At 37.4% G+C, this 18,758-nt stretch overlaps 1 protein-coding gene and 1 long non-coding RNA gene across 2 annotated transcripts; one reads left to right on the forward strand and one right to left on the reverse strand.

Moving 5' to 3' along the window:
• The first annotated feature begins 295 nt into the window (after positions 1-295).
• Positions 296-16,652, forward strand: LOC149142481 (uncharacterized). Its single transcript, XM_089448866.1, has 2 exons — positions 296-2,154; positions 16,086-16,652. Exons 1-2 carry the CDS (start codon positions 732-734, stop codon positions 16,571-16,573), a joined length of 1,911 nt encoding a protein of 636 aa, XP_089304992.1. The 5' UTR covers positions 296-731; the 3' UTR covers positions 16,574-16,652.
• A 381-nt stretch (positions 16,653-17,033) lies between these two features.
• On the reverse strand, positions 17,034-17,703 carry LOC149142482 (uncharacterized). Its single transcript, XR_016264006.1, has 3 exons — positions 17,620-17,703; positions 17,476-17,527; positions 17,034-17,405 (listed from the first exon to the last, which is right to left on the reverse strand). It is a non-coding gene; the product is annotated as an uncharacterized LOC149142482 (long non-coding RNA).
• Between the last annotated feature and the right edge of the window lie 1,055 nt (positions 17,704-18,758).

Raw genomic sequence — 18,758 nt, forward strand, 5'->3', positions numbered from 1 at the left:
CAATTATATGGAATAGTGCTAGAAAAAGGGAATAATGTTAGGAAGAGGTAAAACTAATAATTCATGTGCCTCAAAAGGTTAGTGTGAAATAAACATGCTTATTTTGATTCATTAACTTTGAGGTAAATAATACTTATTTGTTTTGATTCATTAACTCTGAGATGAATATTTCTGAAAATTACTCCAATGCAATTCTTTCCCGTACTTCCCTTTGAAAATACCTAATAAAATATATCGGGTACTTTTTATAACGTCTAAAAGTTTAAATTATTTTACCACAAAATCAACCCTGGTATCGAGTTATATGGTGGTGATAACCAGATGAACAGGGGTTTTTCAAAATATATCTTTGGATCCAAGATACTGTTCCAGCGCTTACTGGCATTTATACATGTAAGGGGGAGTGGATTTGGAGTTGATAAAGTGAGTACCCTTTCCGTTTACAAGAACGGATCTACGAGCGCTGAGAGGATTGAAAATTTTTATTTGAGCCATCCTTCTTGATGACCATCAAATGAGGGTGGAGCCGAGTAGGGCAAATCGATTTCACTGCGTGTATAACGAACATGATCATAGATGGCCGTATGGTATACATTACCAATCAAATGAACTCTGAGATGTTGGACGCCAGTGTTTTTTTATGTTTGTACACGACACTTCCAACCGGGTATGAGTTTTTCTCCACTTTTTAAACATTTCCAAGTTCGGAGTTCCCTGGTGCATAGAAACCAATGAAAGCAATTCAATTAAAACTCCATACAAGACTTCCGCACAGTATTTATTACAACACCCACCTCAACAACAAATTTTACTCCACAAGTGCAGTAAGTGAAACCCTATCTAAAAATGAATCCCAAGTGGACATGGGCAACATTCCAGATTCAGAATTCATTCAAAATGTCTTCAAAGTGGTTATGGAGGGGACATGGAACTGTTTGTCCAAAGCCCAAATCGCCTCCAGGCTAAATCCCTGCATTATGAGCGAGATCCTTCTGCAGATTGGCAGGCATGATGGAAACCTGGCATGGAGATTCTTCAAGTGGGTTGCCTACTTGCCACACTACCAGCACGCCACCCGCCCTTACTGGACCATAATCCATATTCTCACTAAGAGCAATAAGTTCAAAACTGCTCAGTCATTGTTACAATCCATTTCCCATAAAGGTTTCCTACCTTCTCCAGTAGTCTTAGATGTTATGATAAATGATTATAGCAATTTGGGCACCAATTCTGCAGTTCTGAGTATGCTGATCAATTCATATGCGCAATCCGGAATGACCCAAGATGCAATCCAAGTATTTTATCAGTTGGGTTCTTATGGAATCAACCCCACCGTACACTCTTGTAATATCCTTCTAAACAGTCTAGTCAAGGCCAAATTGCCAACTATGGCCTGGAAAATCTATAGGGAAATGTTGTGTAGAGGGATCGAGGCTGATTCTCGGACTTTCAATGTCATGATCCATGCCTGCTGCAAACAAGGTGATCTGCAAAATGCCGAAGAACTTGTAAATCAGATGAAGAAGCATGGATTCAATCCAGATTTGTTCACATATAATAGTCTTATTTCCCTTCTTTCCAAGAAAGGAATGCATTATGAAGCTTTAAGCATCCAAGACACGATGTTAGAGAAGGGCATTCAACCCGATATTGTAACATATAACACTCTAATACACGGGTTTTGCAAAGAGGGCAGATTGAGGGATGCATTGAAGATTTTGAACGAAATGGGTGATCTGGTTCCAAATAATGTAACATATACTACCCTGATTGATGGTTATTGCAGAGAAAATAATCTGACTGAGGCTTTCAGACTGCGGGATGAAATGATAAGGAAAGGGCTGGTGCCAGGAACGGTGACATACAATGTCCTCCTCCATAAGCTCTGCGAGGAAGGGAAATTGGAAGAAGCAAATGATCTCTTGAATGAAATGGCGGAAAAGGGTCTTGAACCTGATCACTTTACATGCAATACCTTGATCAATTCGCAGTGCAAGAGAGGTAACATGGCTGATGCCTGGAAACTTCGCAACAAGATGTTACAAACCGGGCTAGTTTTTGATGTGTATACTTACAAGGCTCTTATTCATGGCTTTTGCAAGTCTGGGAAAATAGATGAAGCAAAGGATGTCCTGTTTGAAATGATTATTGCAGGTTTGTAATTTCCAACAAGATTTTATAATTAAAGAATTTTACTTCCTCTTATAATCCTGATTTTTACCCGCAACTATAGGTCTGGGTTTTTTTCATGTACAGTGACCAACTTCACCAATAGGATTTGTTATGGTATCAGAGCCAAGTTGTAGATCCTAACTCACTAATCTGTAGACAGAATTCTATTGAAAGCCAGCTAGCCTTTGAAAGGTCACTCTGTTGATCATTGGACCGAGTAGATAAAAGCTTTCATTAGTCTATTTCTGTTATAGATTAAATATGGCCAATCTGTTGCGATCATTCTCATCCATAGACAGAAAAGTCATTACTGAAGTCTCGTCACGGTCGACTGAGTCCGAGTCTGTTGAAAACGAAAATCATGAATTAGTTGAAGACCCTGAACATTGGACTCCTCCTGCTCTAAATTCTACTGATATCTATAAGCTACCTATGACTTTCCTGTTCAAGAAGAAAAACTTTCTGAAAGAGGTAGAAATCACTATTAAGATATCTGGACCTTCTGTGCAAATCCTTGCTTTGAATTTATTCTCTGATGATGAAATTAAGAAATTTCGGCAGTATGTAAAAGATGGAAAGTATTTCTATCTTCATTTTGGGGGGATAAGGATTGGATTAGCTCCACTGTTTCGTCATGGAATTAATACTCCCTGTATTGCTGAACTGTTTGATACCCGTCATCAAAATTATGAACATGCTAGGATTGGTACTATTCAAGGAAACCTTGCTACTGGTTGTCAATATGGAACCATTTATCCTGACTATGTTATTAGTCTGAATGATGTCCATCTGAAAGATTGTTGGAAATTATTGTCTGGTGTCCAAGGGTTAACCATGGCTGAAGAAAGTGAATACCTGTCTATAATTGGACAAGCTTCTTTTCAATTGACTAATACAGCACATCCTAAACTTAAACAGCCTGTCTTAAAGGATTGTGTTACAGTTGGTTTGTCTAATGCTCAAGTTGAAGGTGTTCTATATGATCCTACTGAGTTACCTGGAAACTGGTATTTCCAATACAAGTCAATAGTTGATACTAAACAACCTCAATCCAAATTGAAAAGAGTAACTATTGATAATGGACAAGTCAAGTTGATTCCTCCAAGACCAGTAATTCCTCGACCTGTCTCTAAGCCAAAGAGATATGTGTTTCCTATGATTCCAAATGAAGTTCCTTCAAGTAGTCAAGTTCCTGCTACTATTCCCGAAGAAGAAAGTTTAGGTGAACCTTCTCTGTCACCTAATGAGTTGTATATACCTGAGTATAAACCATTTCTACCCACTGTAAATAAAATGCATCGTATGCGTACTTCTTTTGCTCCTGTTGAAGAATGGCAATATGCCAATCATAGATTTGTTAAAGGTGGCAAATGGCCTCCTCGAACAAAGTTCTGTACTACTTCCTCCTCTTCTAGACAGCCACCAACCCGAGCAGATTGTGCTCCTTTGATAGAACACAATTCTCAGAATACAAATGATCTAGATCAAACTTATCAGATTGGGAATTATCTAACTACTTGGTGCGCACATGCTGAAGAAGTCTTAGATGATTTGGGTTCTCAAAGTGATTTGATTTTAGCCAATCTTAAACTTCTTCATGATGAACAGTCCGCTGAACAGCAGCGTAGAGAAGAGAAAGAGAAAAGAAGAAGACAGAAGAAGAAAAGAGAAGAACAGCCTCCAAAGTTTGTAAAAACAATGGAAATTCCACCTAAATGGGAAACCAGTGATTCCCATGAAGAAGCAGCAGATTTTGCTGAATCTAGTAATAGCCAATTAAGTACTAAAACTGCAATTCCAAAATTTTCCAGTTTGTATAAAAACAAAGGTGAATTGGCTACAATAGAAAATGCTGCAACTCTATTTCCATCGTTTATTATGCCATCCCTGCAGAAAGCAAATCTGCATAAAGACCCTAAATATCCTAGAGTTGAAGAAGATCTCTTTCATACTAATTCCTCTGGATATGTTTTAGATTTAGATAAGTCATCTAATCCAGCAGAATCTATCCGGATTTGGATAGGTGCACTATATCAAATGCAAGTTGTGTCAAAATTGGATAATTTTTCCATTTTCTTGCTGGCGGAGAAACGAATGGCCGGAATTGTTTGGGATTGGTGGATGGGCGCTTCTCAAGAATAAAGAAACAATGTGGCAGCTTTAGGCTTAGCCACTTTAGAAGTTCTCTTGTTAACTCAATTTGTTCCCGAGCCTCAAGATGAAAAGAAAACAATCATTACAGATTTAACCCGCATGCAATTAACAGATTTAAAAGATTTAGATCAGTTTGGATCTGAATTTATGGGTAAAATCTATAAAGCAAATCTTGTTAATGATCATACTCAGAAGATTGCTTTTCTTTCTAAATTACCGGGAAATATAGGGGATATGATAATGAAAGATATTGAAGTCCAAGGCAAAAAGATAGAACAAATCTATTGGATCGATCTCCTATTCAGAAGCCAAGAGAAAGTAAAATATTTGTGCTGGCAGAAACAGGTTCATGATATTTCTCCTAATTTGAATGTGTGTCGTTCTGTTTTACCCTGGACTCCTTTCCGGAAAAGGAAATCAAAAAGATATGGTAAATACAGACCTAAGAGAGTTATCAATCCTAAACGACCATTCCGTAAATTTAGGTATGTGAAAAAGAGGAAACAACAAAAGAAGGATAATGCTTGCTTTATCTGTAAGCAAGAAGGACACTTTGCACGCAAATGTCCCAAGAGTTCCTCTAACAAACTAAAAGCCTGTTTTGATATTGAAGAATTTGCAGATGACTGGTCAGTTGTTGATTCTGATGATGAAGTTTCAGATGTATATATTTTGACTGATGCTTCTCTTTCTGATACTGAGTCTCTGCCTGATATTAGTAATAAAATGAATCTTGCTTATCAAGATTCTGATTTTGATTCCGATGTTTATGAGGATCACTTAAGTGATGATAGTGATTCTGTTGTTTTTGAAGAAGATGATACAGAAGAGTATTCTGATACCTCTGTCACAACTACTACAACTGTTGACACCAAGAATTCTTTGCCAAACTTCTTATCCGTTAAACCTCAGTCCGTTCAGAATTCTTTATGTCCTTATCCGAAGACAGTTGCATCATCTTCCTCTCTCCTCCCTAAACCTAGTTCTGTTGATGAACAAGCCTTTATGAAAAAGATTGTCAGAACTAGTGATCTGTTGTATATTCCTGTTGAAGTTCAAGTACGTGGTGAATGGATTTCTGTTGATGCTTTTATTGATACCGGTGGCTCCAATAATCTTGCTAGACCGTCACTGTTTAAAGGATTATGGAAGCCCTTACAGAATATCCTTAGATCTGAAACCATTGGTGGTTCTGTTAATCTGACTCATTATGTTGATAACATTTCAATGAAACTTGGGGGGAATATAATTAAGATTTCAGCTATTCAGCATTATGATAACTCAGCAAGTTTATTTCTGGGAATGCCGTTCATTAATTCAGTGTTGCCTGTTACGATCAGTAATGATAAAATCATTTGTAACATCAAGAAGAAAGCAGTCTCAGTCCCCAGGTTAACTATGGCTAATTCTGAAGCCCGAAAAGATCAGAGTCAGAAAAAGGTAGGTTTAAAAAGGCAACCCAAATAGAGAAAAGAATCTCATGATTGGGAAGAAGTGTTAAAGATTTATGAAGCCAAAGCTCAACCTACCCAAAAGGCCAATAGGGATCCTAATTGGTCTCCTGAACAAATTCAGATATTTGAGGAATTGCTAAAATGTTGTTCTACTAATCCTCAAGCTTTTTGGACAACTCAGAGCCCGAAACAAGAAATTATCACTCTGCATGACAATGGAGTGACTGGCAAATTGATACCCTGTACTCCTGATGAAGAAAAAGAAATGCGCAAACAGATTCAAGAATTGCTAGATCTTAATTTGATTGAAGTAAGTGAATCTCATTATTCCTGTTCTGCATTTCTAGTTCGCAATCATTCTGAGATTGTTCGTGGTAAAGATAGGATGGTGATTAATTATAAGCCTTTAAATGCTATAACTAAGAGCTTTAATTATCCCATGCCTCGACAAGAAACAATCATGCAGAAAATTCATGGCAGTAAGATATTCATCAAATTTGATATGAAATCAGGATATTATCAGATTCAAATTGCAGAAGAAGATCGTCCAAAAACTGCATTTACATGTCCTGCCGGGTTCTTTCAATGGCGAGTTGTGCCATTTGGTCTCAAAAATGCTCCTGCATTCTTTCAGCGTCGAATGGATCATATTTTTGGTTCATACGATTTTATTGTTGTATATATTGATGATATCCTTGTATTTAGTCCAGATCTCGCCTCTCATTTGAAGCATCTCCAAATATTTCTTGACGAAGCCCGTAATCATGGTTTAGTCTTATCTGAGAAGAAAATGGTTTTATTTCAAGACAGTATTGATTTTCTCGGCATCACCGTTCGCCAAGGTAAAATTCAGATGCAGCCTCATGTTTTACAGAAATTATCTGAATTTCCTGATCAATTACAAGATAAGCCAATGATTCAGCGATTTTTGGGAATTCTCAATTATGTTCATAAATATATTCCCAATCTTTCTGAAAAGACTTCTCCTATTCGAGAATTTATTAATGGTGGTTGGTCTGATGAAGCTACTCAAGCGGTTCAATTATTGAAACAAGAAAGCCAAACATTACCTACTTTAAAACCGCCTGGTACTGGTTTTCTCATCTTACAGACTGATGCTTCCGACAATTTTTGGGCGGCTACTCTTTTTGAGAGAAGGCAAGAAGGAGAAAATGTTGAAGAAGTTCTATGTGCCTATGCTTCAGGTGAATTCTCTAAACATCAGAAAGGTTATTTTCCTGCTGAAAAAGAAACCCTTGCAATATTCAATGGAATTCAAAAGTTCGAAATTTATTTGGCACCTTCAAAATTCTTGATTCGAACTGACTCAATGAATGTCAAGTATTTCTTGAATGCCAAGATATCTCAGCAATTAGCTCGTGGGCGATTATTAGCATGGCAAATGTGGTTTCAGATGTATGAATTTGATGTTGAATGGATTCCTGGAAATTCTAATTATTTACCTGATGCCTTAACCAGAGAAATGAACAAGGTACATGTACATAGTGAAAGTCTTTTCACCATTGCAGGAACCAGTCCTGCTGATGATTCTTTTGAAACTTTTGTACAGCGTTTTAAGATTTTAGAATATTTGTTATCCGATGTCACTGATCAAATCAAGAAGATAATTGGTCTCCGACTAAGAAGAAATCAGTGGATACAAAGATGTCAAGCTTGGCAACATAAAAATGTTGGCGTTTTTCTAAATCTCAATGAAGAATTGGTAAAGGTTTATCCTCTACCAAATTTACAGGTTAAGCTCTATTTTCAACAGCTCGATGACACTTGGCTCAGTCATTATACTCCAGATATGATTCAAACTCTGAAAACTCTGAATTATTATCAGATTATTGGTGCAATTGAGTTTTCTATTTCTATGTATATTTCTTCTAAAATGTTAGAACTGGAGGAGGTAAATATGAATGGTCTTGTTGAACGCTTTTTGAAATCTCTCAAAATTCCAGATTTATTTGAAGAGATTGAAGCAGCATATCTCCAACAAAATACTGAAGCTTTTGTTAATACTGATTCTTTCCCTCAATTTGAGATGTTTCAGTCTTTTGCTGATTGGGAGATAAGAGATGGTAAGTGTCAGAAGAAACTCCAAGTCAGAGCTTCTCAATGTGTATTAAGGACCTTGCAGTATTTAAGAACATTTACAGAACCTTGGGATTATCAGAATATGGAATTCCGTAATGCTATTGAACCAAATCCTTTTTCACAGCTTTACGGAAAGGATAGTATTATGAAATCTACATTAGCTGAAGATCCAGATCAGATTAAAAAGATTTCATTATGGCTTCAAGATTTTCATTCGTTAAAACTACCGGAGAAACTATCACTGATAAAAACCCTCGAACTTCTGCAAGGAAAACAACGAGTATTTCGATTAATAGTTAATCAGAAGGTTGTTATTACTATTAATGTATATTCTTGTTCATGGTCCGAAGATGCGGTTTGCTTGATCAATCTACTTCTCTCTAATCGTGTCTGTTCTTCAATGGTGTTTGAAATAGGATGGCAAGAACAAGGAAATCTTAGTCATCAATGTAAATTATGGGTTCAATCGAGTATTGAACAATCTGTAAGTATGTTTCAGATTTTTAAATGGGAGTTATTAGATGGGGTTGAACTGGCTGTACAGTCTTTGCCAGATTTCAGAAATAGCAAGAAAGATAATTTCCTTGGAATTGAAATCGATCCCTTTGCATATGTGAACCGATGGAATAAAGATGATTATCTCTTTCCATCTAAAAGTTTAAAGAAGTCTGCAGATTCGATCAGATTTACTTATGACACAGGTCAGAGTTCACATGCTCCACAAAAAGAAGATTCCTCCATTACAATCCACGATCCAAAAGGAAAAGCTAAAGTGAATAGCGAAAAAGAAACCGTATATGTGGATATTTATCAAGATGCTCAAGAACAAAATGACCCTACCTGGGAAAAAGAATATCTATCATGGCTTACATCTTCCTGGAAAGATCCTCAAGATACTTTATCTCATTTATCGTACCATTGGGATAGAGTCAAGACTCCGTCAGATTCCGAGATGGGATATGATAGCGATAGAAGCCCGAAAGGTTCTTGGTAACGAATCTCTTTGTCAGCAATGTGACACTGTTGGTCACATGTTGTGACGAATCTTTGTACAAAAGAAAAAGTTGAGTAGACACCGTCAGTGGAATAAGATACTGACAAGACCCTCAATTATTTCTACTTTTATGTCATGCATTAGGTCAGCTAGATTCGTTTGTTAGGTTATTTAAGAGAGAACTCTCTCATAGTTTAGGCATCGTGAGTTGTGAGTGCTTAGTGAGTTTGTGAGTGTGTGTGTGTAATCAGAGCTCATATCTTTGAGTTTCTATGGTGTGTAATTTTACTTTGAATTAATACTGAAGCCTGCTGGGCCGCCAGTCTGAGGACTGTTTCTTTTAAGAGCATCGTGTGAGAGATAGTAAGGCACGTTTGAGAAGCGACAGGAGTTCGCAAAAGTCCGTGCAAATCTCTGGTTGATGTGTTGAAGAAATTTGCAGAAGGCGTTCGCTTCAGTTGTTCCAAGTAAGTTCCTAGACCATACATCGTTTTATGGCATCAGAGCCAAGTTGTAGATCCTAACTCACTAATCTGTAGACAGAATTCTATTGAAAGCCAGCTAGCCTTTGAAAGGTCACTCTGTTGATCATTGGACCGAGTAGATAAAAGCTTTCATTAGTCTATTTCTGTTATAGATTAAATATGGCCAATCTGTTGCGATCATTCTCATCCATAGACAGAAAAGTCATTACTGAAGTCTCGTCACGGTCGACTGAGTCCGAGTCTGTTGAAAACGAAAATCATGAAGAAGTTTAAGATTGGCTAAAATCAAATCACTTTGAGAACCCAAATCATCTAAGACTTCTTCAGCATGTGCGCACCAAGTAGTTAGATAATTCCCAATCTGATAAGTTTGATCTAGATCATTTGTATTCTGAGAATTGTGTTCTATCAAAGGAGCACAATCTGCTCGGTTTGGTGGCTGTCTAGAAGAGGAGGAAGTAGTACAGAACTTTGTTCGAGGAGGCCATTTGCCACCTTTAACAAATCTATGATTGGCATATTGCCATTCTTCAACAGGAGCAAAAGAAGTACGCATATGATGCATTTTATTTACAGTGGGTAGAAATGGTTTATACTCAGGTATATACAACTCATTAGGTGACAGAGAAGGTTCACCTAAACTTTCTTCTTCGGGAATAGTAGCAGGAACTTGACTACTTGAAGGAACTTCATTTGGAATCATAGGAAACACATATCTCTTTGGCTTAGAGACAGGTCGAGGAATTACTGGTCTTGGAGGAATCAACTTGACTTGTCCATTATCAATAGTTACTCTTTTCAATTTGGATTGAGGTTGTTTAGTATCAACTATTGACTTGTATTGGAAATACCAGTTTCCAGGTAACTCAGTAGGATCATATAGAACACCTTCAACTTGAGCATTAGACAAACCAACTGTAACACAATCCTTTAAGACAGGCTGTTTAAGTTTAGGATGTGCTGTATTAGTCAATTGAAAAGAAGCTTGTCCAATTATAGACAGGTATTCACTTTCTTCAGCCATGGTTAACCCTTGGACACCAGACAATAATTTCCAACAATCTTTCAGATGGACATCATTCAGATTAATAGCATAGTCAGGATAAATGGTTCCATATTGACAACCAGTAGCAAGGTTTCCTTGAATAGTACCAATCCTAGCATGTTCATAATTTTGATGACGGGTATCAAACAGTTCAGCAATACAGGGAGTATTAATTCCATGACGAAACAGTGGAGCTAATCCAATCCTTATCCCCCCAAAATGAAGATAGAAATACTTTCCATCTTTTACATACTGCCGAAATTTCTTAATTTCATCATCAGAGAATAAATTCAAAGCAAGGATTTGCACAGAAGGTCCAGATATCTTAATAGTGATTTCTACCTCTTTCAGAAAGTTTTTCTTCTTGAACAGGAAAGTCATAGGTAGCTTATAGATATCAGTAGAATTTAGAGCAGGAGGAGTCCAATGTTCAGGGTCTTTATGCCATCCCTGCAGAAAGCAAATCTGCATAAAGACCCTAAATATCCTAGAGTTGAAGAAGATCTCTTTCATACTAATTCCTCTGGATATGTTTTAGATTTAGATAAGTCATCTAATCCAGCAGAATCTATCCGGATTTGGATAGGTGCACTATATCAAATGCAAGTTGTGTCAAAATTGGATAATTTTTCCATTTTCTTGCTGGCGGAGAAACGAATGGCCGGAATTGTTTGGGATTGGTGGATGGGCGCTTCTCAAGAAGAAAGAAACAATGTGGCAGCTTTAGGCTTAGCCACTTTAGAAGTTCTCTTGTTAACTCAATTTGTTCCCGAGCCTCAAGATGAAAAGAAAACAATCATTACAGATTTAACCCGCATGCAATTAACAGATTTAAAAGATTTAGATCAGTTTGGATCTGAATTTATGGGTAAAATCTATAAAGCAAATCTTGTTAATGATCATACTCAGAAGATTGCTTTTCTTTCTAAATTACCGGGAAATATAGGGGATATGATAATGAAAGATATTGAAGTCCAAGGCAAAAAGATAGAACAAATCTATTGGATCGATCTCCTATTCAGAAGCCAAGAGAAAGTAAAATATTTGTGCTGGCAGAAACAGGTTCATGATATTTCTCCTAATTTGAATGTGTGTCGTTCTGTTTTACCCTGGACTCCTTTCCGGAAAAGGAAATAAAAAAGATATGGTAAATACAGACCTAAGAGAGTTATCAATCCTAAACGACCATTCCGTAAATTTAGGTATGTGAAAAAGAGGAAACAACAAAAGAAGGATAATGCTTGCTTTATCTGTAAGCAAGAAGGACACTTTGCACGCAAATGTCCCAAGAGTTCCTCTAACAAACTAAAAGCCTGTTTTGATATTGAAGAATTTGCAGATGACTGGTCAGTTGTTGATTCTGATGATGAAGTTTCAGATGTATATATTTTGACTGATGCTTCTCTTTCTGATACTGAGTCTCTGCCTGATATTAGTAATAAAATGAATCTTGCTTATCAAGATTCTGATTTTGATTCCGATGTTTATGAGGATCACTTAAGTGATGATAGTGATTCTGTTGTTTTTGAAGAAGATGATACAGAAGAGTATTCTGATACCTCTGTCACAACTACTACAACTGTTGACACCAAGAATTCTTTGCCAAACTTCTTATCCGTTAAACCTCAGTCCGTTCAGAATTCTTTATGTCCTTATCCGAAGACAGTTGCATCATCTTCCTCTCTCCTCCCTAAACCTAGTTCTGTTGATGAACAAGCCTTTATGAAAAAGATTGTCAGAACTAGTGATCTGTTGTATATTCCTGTTGAAGTTCAAGTACGTGGTGAATGGATTTCTGTTGATGCTTTTATTGATACCGGTGGCTCCAATAATCTTGCTAGACCGTCACTGTTTAAAGGATTATGGAAGCCCTTACAGAATATCCTTAGATCTGAAACCATTGGTGGTTCTGTTAATCTGACTCATTATGTTGATAACATTTCAATGAAACTTGGGGGGAATATAATTAAGATTTCAGCTATTCAGCATTATGATAACTCAGCAAGTTTATTTCTGGGAATGCCGTTCATTAATTCAGTGTTGCCTGTTACGATCAGTAATGATAAAATCATTTGTAACATCAAGAAGAAAGCAGTCTCAGTCCCCAGGTTAACTATGGCTAATTCTGAAGCCCGAAAAGATCAGAGTCAGAAAAAGGTAGGTTTAAAAAGGCAACCCAAACAGAGAAAAGAATCTCATGATTGGGAAGAAGTGTTAAAGATTTATGAAGCCAAAGCTCAACCTACCCAAAAGGCCAATAGGGATCCTAATTGGTCTCCTGAACAAATTCAGATATTTGAGGAATTGCTAAAATGTTGTTCTACTAATCCTCAAGCTTTTTGGACAACTCAGAGCCCGAAACAAGAAATTATCACTCTGCATGACAATGGAGTGACTGGCAAATTGATACCCTGTACTCCTGATGAAGAAAAAGAAATGCGCAAACAGATTCAAGAATTGCTAGATCTTAATTTGATTGAAGTAAGTGAATCTCATTATTCCTGTTCTGCATTTCTAGTTCGCAATCATTCTGAGATTGTTCGTGGTAAAGATAGGATGGTGATTAATTATAAGCCTTTAAATGCTATAACTAAGAGCTTTAATTATCCCATGCCTCGACAAGAAACAATCATGCAGAAAATTCATGGCAGTAAGATATTCAGCAAATTTGATATGAAATCAGGATATTATCAGATTCAAATTGCAGAAGAAGATCGTCCAGAAACTGCATTTACATGTCCTGCCGGGTTCTTTCAATGGCGAGTTGTGCCATTTGGTCTCAAAAATGCTCCTGCATTCTTTCAGCGTCGAATGGATCATATTTTTGGTTCATACGATTTTATTGTTGTATATATTGATGATATCCTTGTATTTAGTCCAGATCTCGCCTCTCATTTGAAGCATCTCCAAATATTTCTTGACGAAGCCCGTAATCATGGTTTAGTCTTATCTGAGAAGAAAATGGTTTTATTTCAAGACAGTATTGATTTTCTCGGCATCACCGTTCGCCAAGGTAAAATTCAGATGCAGCCTCATGTTTTACAGAAATTATCTGAATTTCCTGATCAATTACAAGATAAGCCAATGATTCAGCGATTTTTGGGAATTCTCAATTATGTTCATAAATATATTCCCAATCTTTCTGAAAAGACTTCTCCTATTCGAGAATTTATTAATGGTGGTTGGTCTGATGAAGCTACTCAAGCGGTTCAATTATTGAAACAAGAATGCCAAACATTACCTACTTTAAAACCGCCTGGTACTGGTTTTCTCATCTTACAGACTGATGCTTCCGACAATTTTTGGGCGGCTACTCTTTTTGAGAGAAGGCAAGAAGGAGAAAATGTTGAAGAAGTTCTATGTGCCTATGCTTCAGGTGAATTCTCTAAACATCAGAAAGGTTATTTTCCTGCTGAAAAAGAAACCCTTGCAATATTCAATGGAATTCAAAAGTTCGAAATTTATTTGGCACCTTCAAAATTCTTGATTCGAACTGACTCAATGAATTTCAAGTATTTCTTGAATGCCAAGATATCTCAGCAATTAGCTCATGGGCGATTATTAGCATGGCAAATGTGGTTTCAGATGTATGAATTTGATGTTGAATGGATTCCTGGAAATTCTAATTATTTACCTGATGCCTTAACCAGAGAAATGAACAAGGTACATGTACATAGTGAAAGTCTTTTCACCATTGCAGGAACCAGTCCTGCTGATGATTCTTTTGAAACTTTTGTACAGCGTTTTAAGATTTTAGAATATTTGTTATCCGATGTCACTGATCAAATCAAGAAGATAATTGGTCTCCGACTAAGAAGAAATCAGTGGATACAAAGATGTCAAGCTTGGCAACATAAAAATGTTGGCGTTTTTCTAAATCTCAATGAAGAATTGGTAAAGGTTTATCCTCTACCAAATTTACAGGTTAAGCTCTATTTTCAACAGCTCGATGACACTTGGCTCAGTCATTATACTCCAGATATGATTCAAACTCTGAAAACTCTGAATTATTATCAGATTATTGGTGCAATTGAGTTTTCTATTTCTATGTATATTTCTTCTAAAATGTTAGAACTGGAGGAGGTAAATATGAATGGTCTTGTTGAACACTTTTTGAAATCTCTCAAAATTCCAGATTTATTTGAAGAGATTGAAGCAGCATATCTCCAACAAAATACTGAAGCTTTTGTTAATACTGATTCTTTCCCTCAATTTGAGATGTTTCAGTCTTTTGCTGATTGGGAGATAAGAGATGGTAAGTGTCAGAAGAAACTCCAAGTCAGAGCTTCTCAATGTGTATTAAGGACCTTGCAGTATTTAAGAACATTTACAGAACCTTGGGATTATCAGAATATGGAATTCCGTAATGCTATTGAACCAAATCCTTTTTCACAGCTTTACGGAAAGGATAGTATTATGAAATCTACATTAGCTGAAGATCCAGATCAGATTAAAAAGATTTCATTATGGCTTCAAGATTTTCATTCGTTAAAACTACCGGAGAAACTATCACTGATAAAAACCCTCGAACTTCTGCAAGGAAAACAACGAGTATTTCGATTAATAGTTAATCAGAAGGCTGTTATTACTATTAATGTATATTCTTGTTCATGGTCCGAAGATGCGGTTTGCTTGATCAATCTACTTCTCTCTAATCGTGTCTGTTCTTCAATGGTGTTTGAAATAGGATGGCAAGAACAAGGAAATCTTAGTCATCAATGTAAATTATGGGTTCAATCGAGTATTGAACAATCTGTAAGTATGTTTCAGATTTTTAAATGGGAGTTATTAGATGGGGTTGAACTGGCTGTACAGTCTTTGCCAGATTTCAGAAATAGCAAGAAAGATAATTTCCTTGGAATTGAAATCGATCCCTTTGCATATGTGAACCGATGGAATAAAGATGATTATCTCTTTCCATCTAAAAGTTTAAAGAAGTCTGCAGATTCGATCAGATTTACTTATGACACAGGTCAGAGTTCACATGCTCCACAAAAAGAAGATTCCTCCATTACAATCCACGATCCAAAAGGAAAAGCTAAAGTGAATAGCGAAAAAGAAACCGTATATGTGGATATTTATCAAGATGCTCAAGAACAAAATGACCCTACCTGGGAAAAAAAATATCTATCATGGCTTACATCTTCCTGGAAAGATCCTCAAGATACTTTATCTCATTTATCGTACCATTGGGATAGAGTCAAGACTCCGTCAGATTCCGAGATGGGATATGATAGCGATAGAAGCCCGAAAGGTTCTTGGTAACGAATCTCTTTGTCAGCAATGTGACACTGTTGGTCACATGTTGTGACGAATCTTTGTACAAAAGAAAAAGTTGAGTAGACACCGTCAGTGGAATAAGATACTGACAGGACCCTCAATTATTTCTACTTTTATGTCATGCATTAGGTCAGCTAGATTCGTTTGTTAGGTTATTTAAGAGAGAACTCTCTCATAGTTTAGGCATCGTGAGTTGTGAGTGCTTAGTGAGTTTGTGAGTGTGTGTGTGTAATCAGAGCTCATATCTTTGAAACTCTCTGGTTGATGTGTTGAAGAAATTTGCAGAAGGCGTTCGCTTCAGTTGTTCCAAGTAAGTATCCATTTCCGTTTGTGAGAAATGGGCCTGTTGCAATACTGAACATTGTATATTAATAAATCAGTTTGTTGTCTGTTGAGTGCAGGTTTTATGCCTAATTTTAGTGTGTACTCATGGCTAATTGATGGTTATTGTGTCCAACACAATGAAGAGGAAGCCCTGAAGCTGCCTGATGAATTTGTCAAAAGAGGTTTATCTGAAGATGTTTTTCTCTATAGTAGCATCATTCGAGGTTTGTGCAGGAAAGCCAAGCTGAGAAGTGCCGAAAAAGCATTCAATAAAATGTCTAGGAGGGGTCTTGTTGGTGATGCCCTTGTTTATACTACTCTTATTTATGCATACTTGGGAGCAGGTGAGCTAAATAAAGCTTCAGAACTTTGCGAAGAAATGGCTTCAAAAAGGATTCTGATCAATCTTAAAACATTTTATGTATTTGATAAGTATTCTCTAGAGATGGATGGCAGACCTGAGGTGTTCTGGAATGGGATGATAGAGAGAGGCTTAGTTGTGAAAAGTGTTGCTCAGAAAGTGAAAACTATTGCACAAGCTTCCACTTCCAGTATGCTATTTTGATATGTAACATTAAGGCTCTATGACCTCTTTTGAGTAAAATATTTGAGGTCCAATAGCTTGGGATGCCTCTCTGGAATTTTCTGAATGGTGTTTCCAACACAGAAGGAAAGTGCTTGAATATTGTTGAAAAAAAAGAAAGTGGTTTAATGATTCCAGAAGGGAATTGTAACTAATGTTGCACGCTTAGGCACTTTAAAGAACGAGATACATGAACTTGGGCTTCCGAAGAATATTAAAATAAGTCCGTGCCATCCACATCCATTTATCAGCATTTGACATGGGGCACTTAGTTTGCCCTATTTTTGGTTAGCCCTGTTTTTCTGGTGAGTCTCATTTCTGCACATTCTGATCATGTTTTCAGAAATCCGACGTTCTGGGTGATGAGATCTAATGGTTAAAATTTTTTGAATCCTCTAACAATTGATCAAAGGGTGCTAAAGGTGACAGAGTGGCATTTCGGGGGAGTGTTCTCAGAGGGAAACGCACGCTCGGTGAAGTCGGAGCTACACGGGTTTATGCCATGGCACATTTTGGAACCACTTAGTTGCCCATTAAACAAAACCCTTGTTCAATCAAAATAACAAAAGTCAGACTAAGTCTAGCTTGAAGCCTCGACTTAAATTTACATTTCCACCCAGAAAAACCAGAATCCCATTCGATAGAATGATTACAAACATAGACACCTTGTTCCCGAAAGCATTCAAGCAAGATAGACCGCCCTAAAGTTTGGTAATGAGACCAACCTAGAAATCAGAAAGTGGCAACCCTGAGTAAGAGGACTCATCCAAACCCAGCACAACCATAAGGAAAGGACTTCTGCAAAGTCTGATACCTGTAGATGCATGAAGAATGAGTTAAAAGAAAATAAAAACTCTTTAATGATGAGCCTATGTATTACTCACAATATTTTCAAGATTACTCGAGATAAATAAGCTCTCGAATGTCGAAGACTGTCTGTACCAGAAACCCATGCATCAAGTTATTAGTGGCTCGAATCAGGTGAGATGGAATAACCCAAAATCAAATCCTGTCCTGACAAATATTACCTCTTCAAACTCGATGGCCACCAGCATCATCCTCTTTTGGGCAAGTAGGCCAGCAGTAACCCGTACTCTCAGCACAGTGAACTGGATGGGCAGAGAAGCGTTTGCGTTTAAACGCAAACGGGCTGCATCGATTGGGATGCTTTTCATAGATGAAGCAGTTGGAGCGGTGATGAGATCTAATGGTTAAAATTTTTTGAATCGTCTAAAAATTGATCAAAGGGTGCTAAAGGTGACAGAGTGGCATTTCGGGGGAGTGTTCTCAGAGGGAAACGCCTTACGGCGTAATTAGAAATAAACCAAATACACTAATGCAATCATACATCAAGAATACATCAGCATATAGGAGAAACCAAGATAGCTTTATTGATGAATAACAAGGTTCAGGAAGAGATACAACCCAGAGGGCTCCAATCCAGCATCTCCTTCCCAGCAAATGGAATTCCTATCTTCACCCCCTTCAAAGCATTAAGCACCCAATGATTCCAATCTCAAACCAACAGCAATTCTTTGCAATAACAAAATTCCAGCCTCTAGATCTCATGGAGGAGAGATCCATATATAGATGTTTGGAGAGAGGATGAGTCAGCTTGAGATCTAACTAGTGTCCTCTCCCTCTGTCAGTTCTTGATTCCACTTGGAGGTTCTTGCTTCCCCTTGGAGATTTGGAACCTCTTACTCATCACCAGTCGAATTCCCTGAGGCAAGTGTCATTTTGGAAGCTTCCTGAGTTTTGACACCTTGAGAAATGAGCTTGCCACATGTCCACTCTCGTTCAGCGCAGGTAGCCAGTGTTCCATTTGACATTCAACGCAGGTAGCCAGTGTTGGCTTTGACATTCAGCGCAAATAGCTAGTGTAGCCACTGAAATGATCCTGATTTGACTTGTTTTGAGCAGTTTTTTGGTGGAGAACTTCTGTGAATTGTTGTGGTTTGTTAGCCTTGTTCCTCTAGGGGTAGGAACAACATGTTTAGGGACTTTGGATCCCTTAGATTATGGACATTTCATGCTCAATGCTGTAAGGCACAAAAATGTCTATAACAGTTGACCCCTAAAGTATGAGGCTGTTTATCGGGTGAAATGCTTTATCAGGGGGATCCGAAGTTCATCCAATGCTGGGAGGAGACCTGTAATAAGATAC

Source organism: Pinus tabuliformis, chromosome X (genome assembly GCF_031772625.1).
Source record: "Pinus tabuliformis cultivar Carrire ecotype Pingquan chromosome X, CPIR1, whole genome shotgun sequence".
Lineage (NCBI taxonomy): Eukaryota > Viridiplantae > Streptophyta > Pinopsida > Pinales > Pinaceae > Pinus > Pinus tabuliformis.

Coding starts and splice junctions, on each gene's coding strand:
- LOC149142481 (XM_089448866.1), top strand. CDS start 732: ATGAAAGCAATTCAATTAAAACTCCATACAAGACTTCCGCACAGTATT. Junction 2,155..16,085: donor GTTTGAAATGATTATTGCAG/GTTTGTAATTTC, acceptor TGTTGAGTGCAG/GTTTTATGCCTAATTTTAGT.